Source organism: Sminthopsis crassicaudata, chromosome 3 (genome assembly GCF_048593235.1).
Source record: "Sminthopsis crassicaudata isolate SCR6 chromosome 3, ASM4859323v1, whole genome shotgun sequence".
Taxonomy (NCBI): Eukaryota; Metazoa; Chordata; class Mammalia; order Dasyuromorphia; family Dasyuridae; genus Sminthopsis; species Sminthopsis crassicaudata.
Window position 1 is genome coordinate 445,332,334 of NC_133619.1, and position 26,238 is coordinate 445,358,571.

The following is a 26,238-nucleotide window of genomic DNA, read 5'->3' on the forward strand; positions in this document are numbered from 1 at the left end:
TAGAAGGCAGCCTCTGCTGAGTAAATGTTCTGGAATAAACCTCACTGAGAGAATAAATCACCTCTCATGCTGCAGTCCCTTCAGGTGAGGGTTGAGGTCATTGCAAGAGGCATAACAAATAGCCAACATAATGTACCAAACTAATAGATTCTATAAGGAAAACTAAATGGAAGATTTTTTCTTGTCTATGAGGCAACTCTAGCCTCAAAGCCAGTGGAACCAGTGTCATTATAGATGTAGCTGAATCAATAAAACTTTTTCATTCATTTCTTTTTCATTTCACACACACAAAAAATACCCATTTTAACTAACAGAAAGGTAAGCAGATATTATCCAGGGCAATTTTTCACGCTCACATGGATTACATTCTGAGACACACTGCTCTTCTAAATAGCCCAGGTTCTTTTTTTTTTCCCCTGCTCCAGCAATGTATTCAATTCTCTTTCAGCAGCATGAATTCATCTGGAAATCTATGACAATCAATTAAGTAAATGAGAAAATAGAATGCTTGTAATTATGATAATCAAGCCATATGAAACCCACCCTCCCCATTCTAATACCCACACAACTTTAAGCAATATATTAATTAAACCTTGGGTAATTGTTACAATTAGAATCAGGCTTTTATATTTTTTTGAAAGTGTCTGAAAGGAAAAGGAAATTTCTCTAAAATATATGTGGCTGACAGGTTTTTTTTTAATACAATTCATCTTAATTTTTATGTTGTCTTTTCTCTGGCATCATAGAAACGACACTAGTATACTTATCGATGCTATTCTTCAATCAAGGTATTTCCCCATTTCTTCATCAGGCATTCCTTTTTTGAAGAAGTGTAAATGAAATTTTAAATCATGACATTTCCAAAAGGGAGTGAATGTAAGTATTTGGCTATACTGAGGAGATTTTTGTGCCTTGAATACTTTTGCTTAGTGTGAAGGTGGTTAGGATTCATAGTTCCATTTCCAATAAGAATAAGGGCACTCAGCACTGACCCAGCAAGCGCAGGAACATAGCTCCCTTTTCTTAAATAGCTATCAACTCTCCACCCAGAAACAAAGGCACCTGCACTTTCTTGACAATTATAAATGTCTATGCAAATATCTGATCACAATATAGCATTATAAAGACTTCAGGTAAAAGAAATACAAGAAGGGCCAACTTCACTTGAAATGTGTCTGTATTTTAAACACCCTGAACTCTCTAAGCATTTTATTAACTCAATATTTTCTATGGAGAATAGAAAAATTATCTCCATTTCTAGCTGTGGAAAGGTTCTGCAGTCATCAAGGCCAAAAAGGGCTCAGAAAAAAGATTCAGATTTTCTGTCTATCATAGACCAACATTTGGTTCACTAGACCAAATGCTCTTGAAGTTAATTTTCCCTGAATGCGCTGAGGTCATATTGAAATTTTCAGGAGCAATGAACAATTTGGTGGCTTATTTTGGTTTCAGAGCTATTACACATATTGAGGTTGTTGTTTGGGGGAGGTCAATGATGAATTGTAAAATGTCTGTTTATTTTAACACTGAAAATTGCTGGTATTTCATAGAAGAGAGTCAGAAAAGAAGCAGATAAAGTAAAAATATGTTCTCCTTCTGTTTATTTTTCCCAATGGTTAAAAAATCAGCTTTTATGGAACAATAATCTTCCTCATAACAGATGAGCCTATACATTAGCATCGTGCTTTCCAGTCAATGGAGAGTTTACATTTCAAGAAGAAGGTGAAGAAACCAACTGTACACACACACCTTCGGCTTCAATTGGTCTTTTTTTGTTTGTTTTTTGACATTAATACAAAAAATAGTATTCTGATTAGCAGCTCAACTAGCAACCCCACGTAAACCTAAATAATACTTTAAACCCAAAGAGTGCACTTTTACGGACACTTACTTTTGATGAAACAATATATACAATTTTGACAAATAAATACATAAATACATCCATTCATATATAATGATACACCTAAATGTCAATTTTTATTAACAAGCTTCTCTAATAAATTGCTTCTTTCATTCACAAGTTGCTTTTTGTTTATAAAAACCATTTCCCCCTTTACAGCAGAAATTAGAGTTAATTCCCCCACTGAAATCACATATTATGAAAGATAGAAAATCAATCCCAGGTGCTTTGGGTTAAATAATCCACTGTCCTTTGATAGGAAAAATTTTATTGAAAAAGTCTTCCCCTCACCCCTCTGCAAAGGGGTATTTCCCTTCACCCCACCCCCACACCCCCCCACAACATATCCATCCAATAGGCTAGAGTGGTTGAAATTCCATCCAAAGTAAACAGGAGCTTCCTCCGATTTTTGACTTCAGTGATTTCTACAGCTCCAGTATTATATTCAAATTGGCATTTGCCGTGTTATAGGAAAAGAATAGAAAACCTTGCAACTTTATATCTAAAGAAAACTGAAAGGCTCATTTGAAAAAGGAACATTAAGAATGCGGACAATGAGTTGGGATACATCATCCTGTGCAAAAGCAACACTGTAGATGGGAGGTATGAGAAGCAGGTTATCAGACAAAAACTGACTGCACGACCCTGTGGAGGCTGCTACCTGCGATTATGTTTTAAATCTGAGAAAAGGGTTGGGATAGGGATAAGGATAGGGGTGGGGAAAGAATGGCATAGGAGGTAGAATAAGGAGAGGGGTTGGATCTGTGATTGTGTTGGTGGAGGGAACTCCTTGGTGAAGAAAGTCTATTACTAAGGCAGGTCAGAACTTTTACTGAAACTAAGAGTCTCAGTTTTGGCTTAGTCACTGAGAGGTGACTTAACATACAGCCAGTATATGCTAAAAACTAGCCTGAAACCCTTGTGTAACTGATTCTGAAGCCAGATTTCTATCCATTACTCTTTAAAAAAGACAAAAGATTAAAAAAAAAACTTTCTAAGGGCTGCCCAAGTGATTGGAGTCTTGATATGGCCAGTATTAGAAAATTAACAGAAATAGGAAGTTAGAGGCTTTTCTTGATCACCTAACATAAAAAAAAAAAATCCAAACATTCAAAAATAGAGGGCAAACATGCTTTAATTAAGGCTACAGAACCACGGGACAAAGCGAGTAGCTCAAACAAGCCCCATGCAGAGCCAAATGCTACCCAGCAGGCAGGCTCCCACCTCTATATGTACAATTGAAGAGAGATGATTCCTTTAAAATATATACACATGGTCTTTGATGGATATTTACACGTTTGTCCTCTGTGCATTATACACCTTTTTTTTAAAAATGAGGATTTAAAGAAGTTTCCAAAATAATAACATTGTTTTTGATTTGTTTTTTTTTTGTTCCATTTTATGCCAGAAAGGTTTATTCATAATATGTATATATTTGTAATATATACATAAGAAACATATATATGTATATGTATATATACATACATACATACATACATACATATATATATATATATATATAATGTCATGCTCATAATGTGTAGTTCCTTGATATTAAGAGTTGTTGGCTGGGCATTGGACAGATACAAGGCAATTGTACAACCCAATTCAACTGTTTAACAATTTAATAGATATTAAACACAAATATATGCTATATTTTGAATATCAGGAAGATATTATTGGGTTGAGAACTGGCAAAAATTACGAACTGGCAAAAATTACTGGACAAAGGAGCTGACTGATTTTGTGGGGTCCAATTTCTCCCCAATTTTTCTAATGTTTTTATTGTATCATTTAAACTGAAATAAGCTATATGACTCTAAACACATGTTCACATATGTTGGTGGATAGACATACATGTGTGTATATAGATGCAATGCATGTATATACCTGTGTATGTACATATGCATATATGTGTGTATGTGTTAAGAGAAGGGTTGACTAATTAGATGCTGGGTCTTAATGTCTCTGGGTGATGTGAGACTTAAAGAACTTCCAGGGGACTGAAACAATTCAACCAATCAAAATAGGAAAAACAAAAATAAAGTACTGTCTTCATATCGCTGATCATAAGCAAAACTTCCCAAATGGATGCTGCATTATCATCAGTGTTTGGTTTGTCATTTATTTTGCTGTGTTTATTCTTCTTTCTAGAAAGGTGAGTGGGAAAGTGAGTTAATTTTCCCTATTCTCAAATCCCAGAGAAGCTTTAATTCAAATGATGGTGGAGATCTCAAGTTGCATATTTCTCTAAGCAACTCAGCTTATTCTAACATTCAAAAAGGCAGAAACTTTTGCCCAAAATATGCTGTCTGCCCCCAACTTTTGGAAGATACATTATCCATCAGCACAGAGGGATAATAATATTCAACACGTGGAAATAATGATTTATTAAGTGATGCCAGAGGGAACATAGTTAAAGGTCCCAAAGGTGCTTTGTGGACCCTTTTCTCAGTTTGCTAAAGAGGACCCCTTTCCATAATAGTGTAATTAAAGACAGAAAATAAAATATGTATACTTTAACATATTTAATATGTATTGGTCTACCTGCCATCTGGGGGAGGGGATGGGGGGGAAGGAGGGGAAAAATTGGAACAAAAGATTTTGCAATTGTCAATGCAGAAAAATTGCCTATGTATATATCTTGTAAATAAAAAGCTATAATAATAAAAAAACAGCTTTTCAAAAAAAAAAGAAGATAAAATATATAGCAATACAAAGGAAATCAATTATATTTAAATAGTTATCAAAACTTTTTTTTAAAGTTCATGGATTCCAGGTTAAGAACTCTTGATCTAATTTAGACTAGAGAGAAGTAAATGTTTTAATGATTTATGATCCATAAAGATCAATAATCAAGATTAATTATAATGAATTTTATATCAACACATGTGGTATATGACCGATGATAACTATTAGTTTGCTTTTGGGGGTAGGGGTGGAAACTGGATCCATGATTTAAATCTGAATAAGAACTTCTCAATGTAGAAACTTTCTGCACCAATACAAATCTGACATTGTAGAGTTAAAACACTTGAAGCACTGAGAGAATAAGTGATTTACCTACAGTGTTAGAAGTGGGACAGGAATCCAGTCTTCCTAATTTCAATATTAGCCCTCTAGAAACTATGCCTCCACTGTTTCTCATTATTACTTCCTGGTTACTGGGAGTATAGCAATAATAATAATAATATAACAACAATAATACTTTGCACATACATAGCACCTTTCAGCTGAGGATTTTAGGTACTTAGCAAACATGAATTAAAATTCACAGCATCTGGGAGGTAGGATTTTTTTTTATTTTTATTTTTTTAGTAATTACCATTTTGCAAATGAATAAATTGAGGCACACTGAGGTTTCCATCATTTGCTCCTTTGACATTATGAGTCTTGTGGCAGGCTTACCTACCCTCACTGCAAATCTCTTATACCTCTGCCCCTGAGAAGACCTCAGTGCTAATGCATTACATGTAATACTGACATTCAACTGTACTGAAGTATGCACTGCACTCATGGTGTGTAGTAACCAGATTTGGTGCCCATTCACCATTTTCTTATTTATTAGCAGAGCGCCTTAGCTGATTCTTGGGCTCTAATTCTTTTCGTGCTTTCAGAATCTGCTATCTTTGCACCGTTATGTAGTATTCTTCTTGGCCACATATCTACTTTATTTCCTTCTTTGGAACCTGTGCCCACATGACCTACAAACTCCAAGTGTACCACTCAGTGATTTTGCATACTGGGTAGAGGCAGGTAAAGTTACATTTGGCAATTTTCCTTGGAGGCACAATCTTATGTTTGTTCTGAAAGAACTAAGAATAAATCTTCTATTTATTTTGTTAAATAGCATTCTATATATATTCCACCTGCTGCCCATCACGTGTTTAATCCTTGGATGAAAAATAAAATTGTTTCCTGAACTTATAGAACATCGGATTCTCAAGTTCAAATTCCCACACATCCAACTCCTGTCTTCCTGCCAATACTAAGTTATTTTTGGGAGTGGAATTGTATATATCACACATTTTACATGCCAATATATGGAAAAACCAATGTAAATATCACACAAAATTACTCCCAGTCACTGTGTCTTGACTCTTATTTCTAAATGAGTTTTTAAATAAACTTATTTTGTCTTTGAAGGAATGAAATGAAGGTATTTTGAGGTGATTTTCCTTCCCTCAAAACCAGATTTCCAACTCAGATAACAGACTAGCTAGCTGGGTATTATTCAGCCAGTTTCTCCTTTTGGGTGCACAGATTTGGGAGCTGCTTCTTGAGTTAATCAGCAATGCCCTATGCCCTGAGGTTAGCATCTGGCACTTTTAACTTGTGTAATATTTATATAATGAGAATGTGACATTTGTAAACTGGTGATCAAAGAAAGGAACTAAGACATGAGGGGAGGTGGAGGGAAATTACTTTTTTTTTTTTTTGCTAACTCCTTCACAAGTCATTCCCCATAGTTACAGGTGTAAACTACTAGTTATTTAGGCTCTCAAATTGAAAAGAAGAAAAAAAGGGAAGGAAGGAAAGAAGAAAGGAAAAAAGGAAGGAAAGAAGTAGATAAGAAGGAAGAAAAAAAAGACAGATAGACAGAAAGAAAAAAAAATAAAGAGAAAATAAAAGACATTTACATCTGTACAAATCTTAACACCGGAGATGTTTCTTGCTTGACATGTCATTCCAGATCCTGTGCATTTCTTCTGGTGTGATTTGATGCACAGTAATAACTCGGCGATATCTACACAAGCTATAGGCCATTTTCCAGTGATTAAAGCCACTGTTTTGGAAAGGGTGAATGCCCAACTTCCGAAGACACAGTCCCACATACACATCCTCCAGATGAAGCAGTCTTGTGTGGAGTGAGGTCTTGTAAATGAGTTCTGCCACATCGGCTGAAAAGATATAGCCGGTCCCTGAGCAGAACGGCGGGTAATTGCTGTCTGGGTACAAATCTCTGGGCATGTACCACTTACTGCGGACATCCCGGATCGGTCCTCCATTGATGACATAGCCAGTGAAGTATCTTCTCCTTGGTTTGGTGTTGGGTTTTAGTAGTTTATAGATGAGATTATCCATGTTTACAAAAATGTCACTATCTGTTTTCATGACATACTTGGCTTTTGAGCAGAAAGTGGCAACCCATCTCATCCCCATTAAAGTTTTTAGGGTGAGGTTATGGTATGAGTCAATGAAGTCCTCCACGATGATGTCATGGAAAATTTGGCTTTCTTGTTCCACCATCTGATTTAGAACAGGATCGGCATTCTTCCCTAGGAGAAAGAGAGTGGCGATTTTGATCCCCTTAAAGTTGTTTTCATCTCCCCACGTCTCTCGGATAGCCTGCCGGGCATCAAATTCCTTGTGTGTGGTACTAATGAGGATGACGAGAAAGGGGGTGCTTTTCTCACATTTCTTAGGCTCATTTATGAGAAACTCAAATGCATGTGGGTTTATAGGTCGAGTTCTTATATTACCAAAGGTAACGTTCTTCCTGGCCGCAGCAACATTAGTAAACGGCCGAGAGCCGGAGTAGGAAGAAGTAGGACGAGTTATACTTAGGTACCAAAGAGCACTGGCCCAGCACACGACTGTCAAAACATAGAGACATGAGACCTTTGAAGCCATTGTCTTTGCAGCTCTTCTATGCAGTATATTGAATAAATAGCCTTCTTACCATTAACATCTCTCTGTCCTGCAAAGGCAGCATATTACTTGAAAATCTTAAAGTTCGATAAATACAAGTTACTGTGAGATTGTTCATAGGTGTCAGTAGCAGGCTTGTCACTCTACTTTCTTCCACCCTGTGATGATGGGTTCCATGTCTTTATAAGTCTTCCTCTTAATTCTGCAAAATGCAAGAAAGCATTGTTTGTTAAACCTGTTTACATGTTTTGACATTTCAATTCAGTATTATTAAGAATCATGAAGATTTTATGGTTTATAACGCTCTCCCGTTTAGGGCATGAGAAAGTCACTTGATCTCTACTTGCCTTGGTTTCCTCATCTGTACAATGGGGAGGAAAGGTGGTAGCATCTATTTCCCAAAATTGTTGTAAGGAGCAAATCAAACAATAAACAGACAGCTAGGTTGTATGGTAGAGTGCTAGATCTAGAGGCATAGACCTGAATTCAAATACTGCCTCAGATACTATGAATAATAATAGATTCCTACAAGTTGTTATAAGGATTTAAAAAAATAATATTTGTAAAGTACTTGGCCCATGGTGGCTACTGCATAAATGTCGAGAAGGGTTCAAACATTGCTTCTGGCACATACAAGATCTGTCACACTGGTCATGTCACTTAATATTTTGAGCACTCTAGGCAATGCCAAGACTATAAGTTGATGAAAAAGTACCAACCTTTTGCATTGTAAAAGATTAATATTTTTTTCACATGAGAATTCTATGGGCAACTACTTAGGGCTAGTCCTGGAGCCAGAAAGATTGCCTTAAAGTGAATGTAAATAGCAATTGTTGCTATTTTGGCCAGAATTCTAAGGGTTTGGCCAGAAATTCTCCCAGGTTGGTTCTCTTTTTTAAAAATTTTGTCTAGGTAAAAAAGGCCATTCCCCCCCCCCAAATTTTACCTAGCCTAACTGCAGAATGGCATTGCTTCAGCCAAACTGAGACCTTTACAACACCTTAGCTTAAAAAGTTAAGTTCCTCCACTGCAATCCTGATTTATATCTTGTCCACTGGACCCAGATGGCACTAGAGGAGAAAGTAAGGCTGATGACTTTGCACAGTCCTCCCAAACTTAAATCCAATACACTTTCATATCATGGCCATCATCTCCCTCCACGTCATAGTCTTCTTCTAGAATGAAGAACAAACAACCACCACCAGTGAAATTACAAATCCAATCCCTATTCTTTCTTCTATTTTCCTAATTACTCATTATTCTTGAAGGAAACAGATATGTTTATAGCTGTATGAGTAGGAAGAGACCTTAGAAGTCAACATCATTTCAAAAATGAGGAAACTGGGGCCACAGAAGTATAATCAAAGATGAACTGAAGCCAGCTGATTTACAAAAGCTTTAAATTGTCATTGTGAGCATTTATATCTCCCAAATGGTAAATGCTACATATTAGACCTCGATCCTTTGTTTTGTTGTTTTTCTAGGCTAAGGAATGTAATTGAGAAATGTTAATAATTTAGATTAAATTTGAAAGTTTGTCTTGTGTACACTTTTTTGAGAGTCTATCACTACATATTTAACAGTACATCCCTTAGATGTAGTAATTCCCATAAAGTCACAAAGATAGCAATCCAAATCCTATGTCTCTAGACACAACATTCTTTGCACTTCATCCTTCTGCCACCTCATATTCAATTGACATTTAGATTTCAATTTAATATTGTTTTTGTTGTTGTTGTTCTGTCAGATGGGGTGATTAATCCATGTTCCAATTAGGAAGTATCAGAAATGAAATTCAAACCCAGAAGTGGAAGACAAATTCTCTCATTTCCAAGTCCAGTATTCTTTCCACACAATTTGAGTCATTTAACCCTTTTTGCCGCAGTTTCCTTATCTGTAAAATGGGCTGGAGTAAGAAATGTCAAATCACTCCAGTTCTTTCAGAGAAAACCCTGAAAGGAAGTCATGAAGAGAGGGGAATGAAAATGACTAAACAACATCAAAAGTAATACCTCCCAATACTCCTCCCTTCTCTCTCAACACCTACCTTATTTTAAAGCATTTTTCCTTATATTATATGGAAATTCACCATTTGTCCACTGTTATCCACTGCTCCTATTTATTTTACTTTTCAAAATCTTATTAAAGCTTTTTATTTTCAAAATATGTGCATGGATAATTTTTCAACATTGACTCTTGCAAAACCTTGTGGTCTAAAATTCCCTCCTTTCTCCCAACCTTCTCCCCTAGATGGAAACTAATCCAATATATGTTAAACATGTCAACACCTACTCTTGATTTCTAGTTCTCCTCTCTCCCTCCTTTTCTCCGTCTCTCCCTCCCTCCTTCTTTCCTTCCCTCCCTCCCTCTGTCTCTTTGTGTCTGTGTCTGTCTGTCTGTCTGTCTGTCTGTCTCTCTCTCTCACACACACACACACACACACACACACACACACACACACACACACACACACACACACACACTCTACTGTTTGTTTTCTCATATGCTGAAACCATTCCCTAATCCCTGTGGTAATTATTTCTGTTGCCAGTTCAGAGCTTCAGTGATATATATCCAGGTGAAATCACACTAGTCCTTGCTAATTGTTTGCTTCCTTAGAACTCACTTACCTATAAATACAGTAGGATTCTAGAAAATGAGATTTTTGAATTTGGGGGACACTAATTCAAGGGGAAGTGATGAGTATTTCGATTAGTATTCAAATGAGAAAAGTTGGTTTAGGAACTCCTGGTTCTTTCTTAGAACTCCCAACTTCTAGCATGCCATTTTTAAAGGTAGGCTAGGTTGCAAAGTTCACTCATGTAAAAAATTGTCTCTGGCTTCCTTGTTAGAGCATACTGCAGTGGTCCTGGTAGTCAGAGATAGGAGATAATGGATGTGAATTTCAACAAACTCAGCTTTAGAATAAACTATGCACTTCAATGTATGCATTGTATTGAAAGAATTTAACTGAAGTTATGGATGGAGACTCATGTTCCTAAGCACAATCATCATAATAAAATAAGAAGACAGGGATGAATAAAAGCAGAGTCAATAGACACCATGTTGTCTAAGCCAAGAGCGGAATGTGAATATATGAGCCATAGGAGGGAGGCCAGCAATAGCTCATTGTAGTTATGATTCTTCTTAAATGAACATTAGAATAGCTCCTAGCAGCATGACTCTGAATATAGCGAGGGCTCCAGCTGACCTGTAGTAAACACTGTCCAAATCTAGGCCCTAGTATTGCCAAACTCCTAGTGGAAAAATTGAGGGGAAGCAGATGAAAAAGAATGTGGTTTGCTGTATTCTTTGAAATATCCAAAAAGAAACAAAGGATGCTTTGGAAATCTAAGGTTTGGAGACTCAATTCAAGATTCCATGCTCTTATTTTAAGGACATTCTTTCTGCCCCTATAGGGTTGGAAAGAAATTCCATGAGGGATTCCAGAATCCCCGTCCCCCTCACTTCAACTCTATTCCAATTGTTCTCCTTTTCCATACCCTGTGTTATAGGTTCACTTACTTCTCCCTCTTATCCCATTGGAACCCATTAGCATCATTACTTGCATATGTTCCCAGCCATCTTTTCCTGGTCTCTGATCAATATAATAGTAATCTCTCACAATTTCAAAAAGAAGGCTCTTACATGTAACCAAAATAAGATATTTTACTTTTCTTCACTAAAGGAATAGAAGGGGGTCCTCATTAGATTGGGGCTTTGGGGTTATGGCCTTGCTCCTTTATCCTATTCCTTTTGTTCTTCAGCTTTGTGCCTAGACAGTTTTTTCTTTAAATGTTTTTAGATTGTCTTATAAAGCTGATAGCTGGAAAAGAGGACCTTAGCTGCTATTCTGTGCTTTCTCCCTACCTATGTTTTGTTTGAGTGATGCTTACCCAAAGGAAAATGTATTTGCAAAAACATTCTTTAACTGTTTGTATACAAGTTATACACAGTCAGTGTGAATAATGAATCCCCTGAAATGGTTGCATTATTCAAATTTGCTCCACATGTTTCCATTGGGCAGCAGGCAATAATCATATTTTATATAATTGTAACTTCAAATAATGTGAATTTGAATATATAAGACTACTGCATTGGGGATTCATTATTTACAGGAATCCTGATTTAACTGACTTTACTAGTTTTCCAGGGTGCAGCTCCAAGCTGGAGAGAGGGGGGATATGAGGAGGGGGATAAAGATGCTATTCCTCAAAGTATTTCTCAGGAAAAATTTTCTATCTTTTACAGAGATGTGGAAATCCTGAGTTAGGGGAAGGAGAATCCAGATGTATGGAACTTATAGGAAAATTGGAAATGACTAGATACAGAGAAAGTTCTGGGATTAAAAAAGTTCAAAAGTCTGTGATCTAGTAGAGTGCCATGATATTCATTCTTTATAAAGTATAGAACTGAGAATTAGCCCAGTACACCTCATCTGATCTGAATAGAGACATGCATACCTATTCTGCATTGATTCTGAACTCAATGCAATGCTCTCTAAATATTGTTTAAGACATTAGGTGTGATATTATTTGTGACTTACACCATTAATTTATGCATTGCTCACTCAGTGTAGTCCCTTCAAAATAAATTAAAGGCGTTGGAGAGAATGCAAACCTGGAGTCAGGAAGATTCCTCTTCCTGAGTTCAAATCTAGCCTCAGACATTGACTCAGATACCAGTTAAGTCATTTAATTCTATTTGCCTCTTTCTTCACCTATAAAATGAGCTGGAAAAATGAAATGGCAAACCACTCCAGTATCTTTGCCAAGAAAACACCAAAAATGGGGTCCCCCAAATCTCATATAACTGAACAACAATAATAAAATAGCCTGTTCTTTGGAGAAGCAACATATGAGATTCATAATACTTTGAAATTAGGTCTTTAAGTTAGTCTTTTAATAAATGTTTAACAGAAAACATAGACTACCATCTGGATAAGGTATGAATTCTCTAGGTAAAGTGTGAACTCTACTGCCCAGGCCCCATTGTCCCATCTATGAGACCTTTGTTCTAACACTGAGTTCAGTTCAATTCAAAAAGTATCAATTAAATTCTTTGGGCAAAGTGCATAAAAGGAGGATATAAAGTCTGAAAATAAAATCAGGTCTTACTCTCAGGGAATTTATATTCTACTGTGAAAAACATTATTTAAACACAAATAAATTGAGTATAATTTGGACCAATTATATTAATTAATCATCAATTATATAAATCCCACTGATAAGTAGTAGAAAGCAGCTGAAATCTTCCTGTTGTAGAAACTTAGAGGAAACTGAGGAGTTTAAGCAAGTCCTTGGAAAGAAGATACTTCCGAAGAGAGGAAACTTACTTATGTATGAGACTACTGGGAGGGGAAGGAGGGGAAAGGGACACATCAGTGCTGCTCCAGCTCAGGTCTCAGACACTACCTAGATGTGTGACCATCACAACCTCCACTTGCCTCTGTTTTCTCATCTATAAAATGGGGGTAATAATAGCACCTAATGCTTAGGGTTGTTGTAACAATTAGATAAAGTAATATTTGTAAAGTATTTGACAAACCTTAGAATGATACATAAATTCCAATTGTTATTATCATCATCATAATCACTATTATTATTTTAGAAGATCTGATCACCTTCTTCTCCCAATATCTACTAATTCTTTCCCTCTGTTATTTCCTTTTTAGTTTGTACATTGTTATTCCCCCCTTTAGATTTTGAGCTCTTCTAGGGCTAGCGTCCTCTTTCACCTTTTTTGGTATTCTCAGCACTTAGTAAAGAGCATGGCATATATAGACCTCTAATAAATGGACAAGGATTTACTGGATTGGACTAAGGCACTGCTGAACTGTTTCCATTCAGAAGTAAGAAAGATGGTGCCATATTTTAACTCTTCTTCAATTCCTTAGTGTGGAGGCAGAAGGTGTTTGCAAAGCTTATCTTTCCTCTACAGTTATCTTTATGATTTTTGTTTAGATGTTTGAATCCATTGTTTATATGAAATGCCTGTTCTTCTGTTTCTGATTGTAGGATTCATTATCGGTAAATGAAAGGCAAAGAATGAGGTACATTGAATAACTTATGCTATTCAGACACAACAATAAAGCAGAGATTTGAACCTCGATCCAAAGTGTTAGATTTTCACCTCTCCTCCAAAGGAGAGAATGCCAGTCAATGATTGGTTGATATTCAGTAAAACTGCAAAATAGAGAGAAACCATTGGACACAGACTGGAAGAGACAATGTGTAAGAGGCAGATTTTGGACAAATTTGGATTCTCTTTGGAAACTGGTCCTAGTAATAGCTGGTCCTAGAATAGGGAAGGAAGATGAATGGAGTGTGTGGAGGACTTTGTGGTTCCCTTCTGGACTCAATTTGAGTTTTTGTGGCAAAGATACTGGAGTGGCTTGCCATTTCATTCTCCAACTCATTTTACAGAGGGGGAAACTGAGGCAAACAAAGTTAAGGGACTTGCCCAGGGTCACATAGCTAGTAAGTGTCTGAGGCCAGAACTGAACCCAGTAAGATAAGTCTTTCAGTTATCAGTGATGAATTCTACAACGAGAAACAGTCACCTAGCTACTCCTGATTGGTGGAACAAGGTACTTGTGTAGCTGAAAGGAGAAGATGGTGGGTCTAATAGGGTCTAACCCATAGATAGAGTAATTAGTATTTGTAAAGACTCTGGAAACTTTTATAAACTGAGGAGAGATAGGGAAAGTTCTGAGATGGTTTGAAGAAAAGAGGAAGATGAAGCAGTTTATTTCCTACTCAAGATAGTAAAGCTAAAATTTTTCTTGTTATAGAGGGTCTTGGTGTTCAACAACAACAATGCAACAACAACAAACAAAAACAAAATTTAACCAACCAAACAAACCTAAAATCTCAACACAGAAGCCTATAGACAAGCTAAAGAGCACAGGAAAATAGCTGAGCACTGGAAAAGATTCTGGCAGCTCCAGTACAATTCTCCCCAGGGCTCTTTTCCTTTACTATAATAATTGGGTTTTGTTTGTTGTCCATTTGTTTGCTTTTGTTTAAGGGAAAAATTAATGTATCAGTAGACTTGAGAGTTGTGCACACATTTGTCATTTGTCTAACACAATGGCAGACACTGATGACACATTAACTGTCATCCTTGAAATACTAACCCCTTCAAACAAAACATTCCATGAAATGCAAGGAAGATTCTTCCCCGGGGGCTTTATTATATTATTGGACTCCTTCTTTCTCCCTCTCCCTTAACACTCTCAATTCTTTCTTTAGTTTATTCAAGTATAAAACGAATTCCTTTACTTGCACAGCTGATTAGACCTATTTCCTACCAGCTCCTCTAAGACCATATTCCAGCGATTAAAACACCTCCTTCACACTCTCCCCATCCACCTTTAGTTTCTTCCTTTCTATTGGCTCCTTCCCATCCCTACATACATGGCCAGCTCTACTCCAAGCTCTAGTACCCTTACTTTGATGCTTTTATTCCCTCCACTTATCATCTTTTCTTCCTCCCCTAATCTATTGCTAAATTCTTGCAAAAGTCAAGGATACATATTTCTACTTTCTTGACTATCCACTCTTTGATCATTCCTTTCTAGGCTTCCATCCCTGTGATAACACACTTTTCATTCATTAGATTTTAGAACTAAATGTTGAAGATAGATGTCATTTAGTTCTATTTCTCGGGTTACAAGTGCCAGAGGGGTCATTGGAACCCTAAGACAGTGTTTAATATGGTGCACCTAAATGTTTCTTTTAACAAACATCTACCATATGCTTCTGTTGTGATGGGACCTAAGCTAGAGTCTGAAGAAGATACAAAGATAAGTGAGCTATGACCATTCTTAGGAGCTTATTTAGAAGAGTTGACATGGACAAAAATAATGAAGATACTTTTGTAACATGTCTCATATATTCCTCCCTCACATCTCCAGCATTGCTACCACAACAGTACAGACCCTTATCACTTGTTTATTTTTATTTATTTTTGCTTTTGAAACCAACTTTTGTTATAACAATACCAATACAATTCTTTATATTCCTATAGAAAGAATCTTTTATACACAAATATTTCTATTAGACAAACATGAAAAACAGAGGTAAAATAAACAAGAATCCTTTTTGTTTGTTTTATTATCACTTTTTTAGGCAAACATGAAAAGCAAAGGCAATATACAAGATTCTTTTTTCATTTTATATCACTTAATTACCACTATATACTCTATATGTACTCTATAGCTTAGTATTTATACCATATACAGGTATATAACATTGCAATAGTTTGCTGATTGATCCGTTTACCATAAATCTCTTCTTACTTCAGTCCATCCTCAACTTAGCTGTCAAAGTGATCTTCCTACAGTATAGATCAGACCTACTCAATTGACTAGGTCTTCTTCACCTCTATGATCAAATATAAAATCCTTGGGCATTTAAAAGCCCTTTCTACTTCTTTCCCAATATGTCTAGTCTTTTTACATCTCATACTCCACAATATAATCTATATCCTACTATCAAGGACCTCCTTGCTGTTCTTCAAACAAGACACTCAAATCTCTGAACTTTGTTCATGTTCATAAATTTCCTCTCTTTTCTTATTTCTGCCTCCTGACTTCCTTGGCTTCCTTCAAGTCTCATCTAAAATCCTACATTTTACCTAAAACTTTTCCAAATCATTCTTAGTCCTAGGACCTTCACTCTGTTGATAATTTCCAATTTAATCTAAATGAATTTTGTTTGACCTCGTTTTCAGGTTTTATGCTCAATTAAATTGTGAGCTCCTCAAGAGTCAGGATTATTTTTTCCCTTCTTTATTCTCAGCATTTAGTACAGTGCTGAGCACATAGTAAGTATTTAGGATTGGAAGATCTTTGAGGAGACTTGCAAGGGATTTCAAAGGCCAACTAACTCAATGCTCTCATTTTACAGATGAGAAAATGGAGTTCTGGGAAGGTCAAATGATTTAACCAAGCTTACACAAGTGTACAGAATACTCAGAAGCCCAGCGCTAGAAGGATTCAACAGTTACTTGTAAGTAAGGAGTTAAAGGAAGTCTTCATAGAGGGTCCTCCCAGGATGAGAAGTATTTCAAATATCAGTGATCACTAAGAGAGAACAGTGAGAGTAAAGATAGAAAGGTGATGGGTGTTTTCAGGAAATGGTTTAACAATCCAGATTGGCTGGAAAAAAGAATACATAGTAGAATAAGGTAAATTAAAGATGCAAAAGTAGCTTGAGGCCAAGAGTAAGAGATAGATTTAGTAGAATTGTATTCAGAGGACCAAATTTGAATTTCCCAGTTTGGTCATTTACTATCTGGGACATGAAGATTCAATTCAATTAAACAATAAACAATTAAATGGTCCCTTGAAGAGGTTTTACCAAAAGAACATAGCCCTTAGTCTCCTATTTCTTAAATTTATGATAAAGAAGAGAAAACTTTATAGTTTCTTACATAATTAAAACAATAATCAATCTATTCTATTTTTTCAGAAGAAAAACAACTTTCTTGAACAAAAAATCCTAGCAAATTAATTCCCTGTTATGCTTTTCCTCTGATTTGTTTCTGTTCTTCAAAGGAGTATTAGATAATCACAACTTCTCAAAGCATTGTTAGTTAATAAATATTCATTAAATACCTATTATGGACTAGATTCTTTACTATTTTTTTCTTTACATAAATCACTCAACTAGCATTTATTAAGCCTCCTATGTGACAAACACTGTGGTAAATCTGGGGATAAACAGAAAGGTAAATAATAATCTTTGTTCTCAAGGAGTCTTCCCTATTAAGCTGAACTCTTTGAGTTTATTTTATCATTATGTATGATATATCCCACAGGTGATATATAATATAGGATGAATTGAATTAAACATATCACAAATGTATATGTAAGATATATGTATACAATGTATGTATGTGGGTGTAAAATTGGAGGTCATCTCAGAAGAAAGGTACTAAGATTAAGGATGCCAGGAAAAGGCTTCTTGTCAAAGTTAGCACTTGAAAGAAGGTAGTGTGCATTTTAGGAAGATCAAATTGACTTATGAGTGGAGGATAGAGTGAAGTAGAAAGAGACTTGAGACAGAAAAACTAATTAGAAGGCTATTGCAATAGTCTAGACATAGTGATGCAAGCCTTTACTAGAGTGATGGTCATGTCAGAGGAAAGAATTAAAACAAAAAAGGGAGATGATAGGAAGGTAGAAACAAAAGAGATTGACAATTGATTGGATGTGGAAAGTAAGAGAGAGAAAGGAATCTAAGAAGCAAACTAGGCTTTGAGTCTGGGTGACAAGTGATTGAAAGATGATGATACCCCTGACAGCAATAGAGAAGTCAGGAAGAGGAAGAGTTGGGAGGTGGAAGATAATGAGGGAAAGATAATAAGTTGGACATGAATTTAAGACATCTACAAGTCATCCAGTTTGAGATATCTAATGGGAAGTTAGAGATGGGAGTGTAAAGATCAGAAGAGAAGTTAAGGATAGAGGTTGGAGAAACATCAGCATAGGAACAATAATTGAATCCAGTGGAATTGATGAAATTAGCAAATAAAATATTATAGAAGGAGAAAAAAAGAAGTCCAAGAATAGAGTCTTTGGGGACACTCATGGTAGGTGCATATGGCCTGGATGATGGTCCAGGAAATGTCAGTTAATAATGATCAAATAGATAGAAGAAGAAAGAAAAGGGGATGATCAAAGGCTGCAAAGGAGTCAAGAAAAATGAGGCCTGAGAAATGGCCATTATATTAGGCAATTAAGAGATAACTGGTAACTTTGGAAAGAGCAGTTAGTTTCCTTTGAATGTTGCAGGAGGAAGCTGAATTGTAGAGAATTAAGAAGAGAGGGAGAGGAAGGGAAGTGGAAGCATCTATTGAAAATGGATAGAAGAAACAAAGGTGGTGAGAGAAATTCAATTTTTGAATTTGGAAGGGCATAATTTTCAATAGGATACAATAGGAAAGAGACTTAAGAGAAGAGAAAAAATGTAGAGTCAAATTGGTTCACCAAGTGGTCAAGATGAGGAAGAGAAAAGAAGGTACCCAGTGCAGGGGTGATGGTATGAGAAAAAAAAAGGTGGAAATGATGATTGATTATGATCAGAAAAAGAAATAGCAGAATTCATGAACCTGAAAGTGGAACACCTGTGGGTGATGACAAGATCAGGAGTATTACCAACTCTGCATAGTTGTGATAGGGTGGAGGTGTAGGTCATGGGGAATGACCTATAGATAACAGCTACTAGAATTTTGACTGGGTGATAATTATGGATCGAATGAACCTCAGGAGAGGAGTTATCACTGAATAATGGTGGCAGAGAGAGAGTCTTGAAGTGTATGGGGAGTAAGGAATAGTACAATTCCCCCACCTTGACCAGTGAAATGGGGATATGAATGAGAGTGCAACCAACCAGATTTCAGTAAGTGCAAGAAAATGCAAGAAATAAGAAAAGAAAAAAATTAAGATGACAGCATATTTGTTATTTATGGAGGAGGAATTCCAAGAATGTATAAAATGGGGGTGATGATCTTGGTCAGTCTACTATCTTAGATAGTCCAAGGAAAACACTGTGAAGCAAACACAGGCAAAGTTTCATAGGCAATGAGGTATATTTAAAGATTTTTGAGCAAGGAAATGATCATATCTATGTACTGGAGGGTTACCTTAGTAGGATAAAGGGAGGAAAGAGAGACTGATTTAGTGACAAAGAGATAGGACAGGAGACTAGTTCACATGAAAGGCCTCTATAATGATGACACTAGGAAGAATGTAAAGAATATTGAGAGAGATTGAAGAGATGACTGCAGGGAAAGAAAAAGACAGGAGTTAGAACTGTTGAATGTGGGGCTAAGGAAGATACTGGGATCTCAGATCATTCTACATCATGACCTTGAATGAAAGAGAGAAGGGTGATGCAACTGACAGAAACAGACAAGTAGGGAGGAGAAGGAGCTTTTAGGGGAAAGATAATGAGGTCTGTCACTTTTCAGAGAGTTAATGTGGTAGAACTTTCATTTCAAGAAGCTTATGCTTCTCATTGAAAAATATGTTTGATTGACTGCTGTTTTTAGTAATTTATGAAAGAAACTATAAAGTTTTCCTTTTCTTTGCCATAAAGTTAAGAAATAGGAGAGTAAGGTTGTGTTCTTTTGGTAAAACCTCTTCAAGTGAGCACTTAAATGTTTATTGTTTAATTGAATTAAATTTCCTCCTCTGGAAGTCACACTGACTTCCTATCAGTCATGTTCAGGTAGATGACAACATATCCTTGATTTCCTCATATTTTCTTGTGGATGAAAATTCTACATCTGGCACTTATCTAAAATGAATTAACTTACTGTGTAAAAACTTCATGCTTCCTAAAAAGCCTTTGAAACCAATGCTTTCCATTTCAATAATTAGTTTTTTGGATAAGAATAGGGACTGGAATAGGGAGTAGATTTGTGGACTTTGATATGGAGAACTTTAGGTAAGAAGACTCTACCAATGTAGGTCAGCAACTTCTCCATAACTTGTATTATCTAGGCAACTCTAGATGATTCAAGTGATTTTTTTCCAGGATCACATAGCTAGTAAAAGTTAGATGCATAATTTGAACCCCGATCTTCTTGGCCCTGAAGCCAATTCTTTAGGAGATACTGCAGATTTTTAGTTTGGGGTCCTATGAAAGTCTTATTTTGCTCCCTTCAAAGCTTTTTAATTGGTGACCCAAAGGAAGAAACATGAAGTGAAATGATGTTTTTGCTAGGATTAAAAATGTCCTAGAGAGGTTCTCATGAAAGTTCAGATGTGATTTTATGAGAGAGCCTTTCTCTTGGTCATTTTTTGGCCAAGTTGTAAGACATTACAGGGATCATCTTCTCAAAAAACGAATTCTATCTTCTATTGAATATGAACCCCTGAGGAAAGAAGCAGTTATTTACCACCATTTATTTCTCTGTTGTGGTTGAGTTCTTCTCCCAGTCTCCTCCAAAATAGGGAGGTTGTGGAAGAACTGTAGCAGTAACCAAGGCATGAGGAGTTCTGAAAAGAAAAGCAATGGAGGATGAAGCAAATTGGTTCTAAGGTAGATGAGGACAATAGCTCCAGAGAACCTTGTCTGAACTGTGTGTGTATATGTCCAAATGTGCATGTGTGAATTCATATGTGTATGCTTGTATGCGTATATAAAGGTAGAACTTCATCTTGCCTTCATCCTTCCTTCCATCCATCACTGCAATCTGTCCTGGATAAGGTGGATTGTAGATCCATCAAATTTCAGGTTACATAGGGAAACTTGTACCTGTCTTATAGCTTATCACACTATCATTTAATAAATTTCACTTAAGAGGTTATTCGTTTCTAGCAGATAATCCCCCCAGAACATTGGAGACTGGGGAACTTTTCTTACTGAATCTCTAGATCAGCTCTGGAAAGGGTGGGGACAATGTCACTAACTCAGTAATATTTTACTGTTGTTTAGTTGTTTTTTGGTCATGTCCAATATGTTATGACTCCTTTTAGGATTTTCTTGGCAAGAATACTGAAGTGGTTTGCCATTTCCTTCTTCATTCCATTTTACAGATAAAGAAACTGAGATAGATGAGGTTAAGTGACTTAACTACTATCATAGGTAGTAAGTTTCTGAGACTGGATTTGAACTCAGGAAGATGAACCATCTAACTGCCCCTTGCAAGTAATTAAGAGGGGAAATTATTATAATGATAACATTTCATATTTTTATAGTTCTATAACATATTACAATACAAATGCTTTCTTTTCTACAACCATAAGGGAGATGGTATAAATATTATAACCTCCAATTAACAGAACAAAAATCAGGCTTAAAGACTTTAAATGAGTTGTCCTGAGTGATGGTGTTAGTAAATGGGCAGGTTAAGTGTGAGAACTAGAATTCGTTGTTTGAAATAGTGTGGAATCACCCTCTTCTAAAACATGCAGACAATTCAGCTGTAATTTAGACTTTAGTTGTCTGGGAATGTGAGAGATTAAATGCTTAGCTGGTGGTTATATAGGATCCAGATGGCTCTGGAGGAGAAAGTGAAACTGGAGACTTTGCACAGTTCTCCCTTGTAGAGAGCTAGAACTCTGGAGAAGTATACTTGAAACTAGGTATTAACTCAGTGGAATTGATGAGATGATGGTTCTCCAGTTCACATATATGCTTAGTACTTAGTATGGTGATGTAATGGTTCTCCAGTTCACACATATTCAGTATACCATAATAATATAATTATAATAGGGTATTTAAACTGGGGAAAAAGTCAGATGTGGGGGGGGAGACTGGTTGAGACTGGCAGACTGTCAGACTGCTGGAGGAAACTGGGTCAGACTAAGACTGGGTCAGATTATGACAACATAGACTGTTTAAGAGACAATAAAGACTTCAGACCCTATACTTGTCCATTCTCATGATGTCTGTCCTGCTGAGACCAAGGCCCTTTTGGAGGACCTCCAGAAAGCTAGCCTGAACATTACACTACTTCACTTAAATTCTATTTACTTACATGTCATGGCATTACCCTCTTGATGTCGTATTTCTCTTCAAGAATGAAAAATAAACAAGAACCACAGCAGTTCCTATGGATCAGAGCTAGTCTTTAAACCTAGGTCTTTTTAACAACAAATGCTCAAAAACTAGCTATTCTACTATGGCATATTGTCATAATTAATATTGCATTTTTCTTTCTACAATCCTGTAATAATACCAGCAATTGGTAATGTTGGTATAAACATTATAGCTTCTATTTTACAAATAAGCACTGAATTTCATTTTATGTAAACTTTTGGTTTTTTGCCTCAGTTTGATTATCTGTAAATTGAGAATAATGACAGTACCTAACTCTTTCAGTTGTTGTGAGGATCAAATGAAATAATATTTGTAAACTGCTTTGTAAATTTTAAGTATTATATAAATGTAAGTTAGTGTTATTATTATATTTTCCTGGTATTATCGGGAGAAAAATGCTTTTTATCTATCAATCACTGCATCAATGTGAGCTAATGCTATTATTACCAATAACAATCATCTATATCAAAATGAAACTATGAGTTGGATGAAAGCCAAAGGAAAAGCTACAGATAAATCACTTCATAAAATAGATGTGGTAAAAACACATGTGGTAAAAACAACAAACAAAAAAAAACTTTCAGGAAGTGTTTTGCCTCTCAAAATTATTTTTCTCTGAATTGTTATAGGAGGGAAATCGAAGGGGCCTCCCCTTTTTTCAGAGAAATGCACTAACTCCACGCTGGAGAACTGATAAATGAGTCCCAAAGGCCAGTATGTACTGTAGTTTCACAGAGCTGCATTAATTTAGCCTGTGGTTATCTTGATCCTCAACTCCCTCTCCCCCTTCCTCCCCTGCACTTGTAATTGTGCTCTAAATAAGCACAGAGAAGAAGAAATAGAGTACTATTAACATCAGATAATGGCTATTATGAGAAGAATTTCATAGGCCATTATGCTACATACCTTGCTAACTTATTATCTCTTCAAATTGTCCATTCTCAGAAAGGTTCGCTTTCATTTTCTAGTTCCTCCCCTCACCCTTTCTTGGACTCTGGCTCTTGAAGCCTCAGAGCCCCTTGGAGGTATAAATAGATAAGTGCTTCTAGGAAATGTTCTGACTCTTCTGCCCCAGAAAGAAAGAAAACAGGGACAAATTTATTCCTTTTTATTTAATTACTCAACCATTCATTCAAAGAGACCCTCAATTTAGCTTTCACAGCTGAAAGTCACTCAGCAAAAAGGGAGGTGAAGATGGTAACCCCAATGAGCCTATTCATCAGGACTTGGCAGCTACAGTCATTCCCTGCCCCCATTTGGAAAGAAAAGACTATCCTGCGTCCTTTTGCTTTCTGATACCTTAAAGTTTATTCCAGGGATGTGCCTCAGCTTTGTTTGGCTCCTCCATCTGGAAAAAGGAGTCAAATTTGAAAAAAACGATGGTGTCAGTGTATCTTGGTTGGGATTGTAGGGCTCTTGCTGTTCTCAGAGTCACATTTGGTTCAACTGTGGATAATATGCTCTTCCAATTAGAAGGCAAGATTATAGCTTTCAGCAAATTCATGGTTCCACTGCTTCTAGAATTTAGAGGCCTTTTTAAACATCTTTACATTTCTCTTTTAGGAAAAAATACAGAGAATGAGAATATCTCATTATATAAAATAAATGCTTGATTTCCTTTGTGGGCCTGAGTTTTGTGACATATATGTTTTTAAAGATGGGCAGAGCAATCATTTGCTTCATCATAAGAGCCTGGAAGCCTAGCAACACAATCAGACCCTGTGTGGGGCTTCTCTACAGGGATGGGAAATGTGGGGATTTTTTTTTTATTAGAAATAGGGAAGAGGATGAGAGGAGAGACATCCTAGTAATAAAAACAGCAGCTGGGAAAGTTTAAAAATGATGAGCTATGGGACTCAGGCAGGAGTTTTCATTTGGTCCATTTTCCCCCTCAGGCTGATATTAATGGGATATTTTTAGTTAGTGAAAAGATATTTAATATCTACAATTTACATAGGCTAAGGAGATATTTCCTTTAGGAAACTCATTTCAAGAGGTGAACTACACTTTCAACTTAAAGACAATGAGACGGTGCAGAATTCAGGAAAATGCAGTATGGAATTCTATGTTTTTATTTTTTCATTTTTTTCCAAGCCGCTTTACACATAAATATTATTAGGATATCATTATTAAGGATTTTCATTATTCACTCAAGAGCCATGACCACTTTGTATATAGACCTCCAAGGGAATTACTGTGCAGGCTGGTAATTTCATTTAAAGGCAAATCTGGAGACGATCCCCTCCAAGGTGAGTTATGAGAAACACACAATTTAATATAGTATTAGATTGTGCAAATGCAAATTTTTTAAAAATTTGGTTCTTGAACATAAATAATTTAGTGCCCCAGACTGACTATATTAATGAGAGACTTTCAGTTTGACTTTGCTGTTGTTCAGTCCTTTCTGATACTTTTGTGATCTCATTGACTGTATATAGCACAGCAGCCCTTTGTATCCCTCACACTCTTCCAAAGTCTGGTGAAGTTCATGTTTATTGTTTCCATGACACCATCTGGCTTTCTCATCCTCAGCCTTCCCTTTTTCTTTTGCCTTCAGTCTTTCCTAACGTCTAGGTCTTTCCCAATGAGTTCCCTCCTCATCATTTAGCCAAAGTATTTAAGCTTCAGTATTTGACCTTCCAGCGAATAGCCTGAAGTAATTTAAGTATTGCTTACCTTGCTGCCTAAGGGAGTCTCAAAAGTCTTTTCCATGTCAAGAATTTGTTATCATTGATATTGTGGTACTTAAATTTCGTTATGGTTTAACTCCAACAGCCACACATTGCTACTGGAAAAACCATAGCTTTGACTATATGGATCTTTGCTGACAAAGCGATGTCTCTGATTTTTAGTATCTGTTGCCCAGATTTTCTACAGTTTTCCTTCAATATAGCATCCTTCAAATCCAACAGAATTGTATTGTGTTTCTAGGCTATTATAGTCACATGTCTGTAATAGGGTTGTTTACACATGCAAATGGTGGATGATACAGCATTTTATAGTAGAAAGACACTGTCCTTGGAACTAGAAGACCTGGTTTCAAATCTTGCTTCTGATGCTTACTTGGACAAGTAATTTTATCTCCATGGGATTAGTAAATTAATTAAACCTGCATTAATTAATTTAATTAATGTGAATTAATTAAATCTATGAGTTAATGGAGGTAGACTAGATGGACTCTGGGGTCCTTCTACCTCCAGAATTGCTTCATAACTTTATTTTTTTGTAATTTTGTAAATTATTATATTAGAAACTAGGTATTCACATGTGACTCCTCCACTGAAGTTTCACTGTAATGTCTCATCACACATGGTGATGGCCATGGGTTTACAAACCTTGTAATAGTAAGTCACAAGCTCTAGAAGGTCTCACCCAATCTAGAAAGATTTTAGGTATAAGCTAGCAATGGATTAGATATCACTAAAGTTAAAAAGAACACACACACACACACACATATTTAGGGATGTATAAGACAGACAGAAAACATTTGCAAAGTAACCTTGCAGGGGACAGCATAAGCAGCTGGAGAAATCAGGAAACGATTCTTGTGGAAAGTGGCACTTGAGCTGCGTCTTGAATTGTGTCAGAAATTCCAAGAAGCTGTGCTGAGAAGGGCCAGTATTCTGGGAAGAAGGGTGGGATGGAGCACAAGCAATCAGTGTAAAGGCATGGAGACAGGAGAGAGAATGTCCTGTCCTTTCTTCCTATCTCCCTCCCTCTCTTTCTTCCTTTTTGTCTTTCTTGCATAATTTGACTAAAGACTCCGTGGAGGGGAGGTTAGAAAAGAAGATGGGGGCTAGGTTGTGAAAGGTTTCAGATATCAAACAGAGGAGTTTTTAATTGATCCTAGCGATAACAGGGAGCCATGGCAGTTGTTGAAGCACTGAAGCATATGTGTAATTATTATTCATCCAGTGAGTGGAAGTTTTTAGAAAACAACACAAGAGAAGTCATATGAACATATTTTCACCCTAGATGACAGAGAAGAGTTAGGAGATGGGACAGTGATGACCTTGTTGAGCAGAATAGTATTTTATTGGTGATCTTGGTTATTGAAAACTAGAGTTGAGTGTATAAGTGTGCTGAGTTCTTATGCTAATAACTGCTCTATAATTAACTCTCTAATAA

General features: G+C 36.3%; 1 protein-coding gene across 1 annotated transcript in view; it reads right to left on the minus strand.

Annotated features, from left to right (window-relative positions):
* Positions 1–589: 589 nt before the first annotated feature.
* Positions 590–26,238, minus strand: part of B3GALT1 (beta-1,3-galactosyltransferase 1) — a 620,917-nt gene continuing 595,268 nt past the window's right edge. The window contains exon 7 of the mRNA XM_074303205.1: positions 590–7,754. Within this exon, the coding sequence (XP_074159306.1) occupies positions 6,554–7,534 (981 nt within the window). The 5' untranslated portion in view covers positions 7,535–7,754 and the 3' untranslated portion in view covers positions 590–6,553. The remainder of the gene's footprint in view (positions 7,755–26,238) is intronic.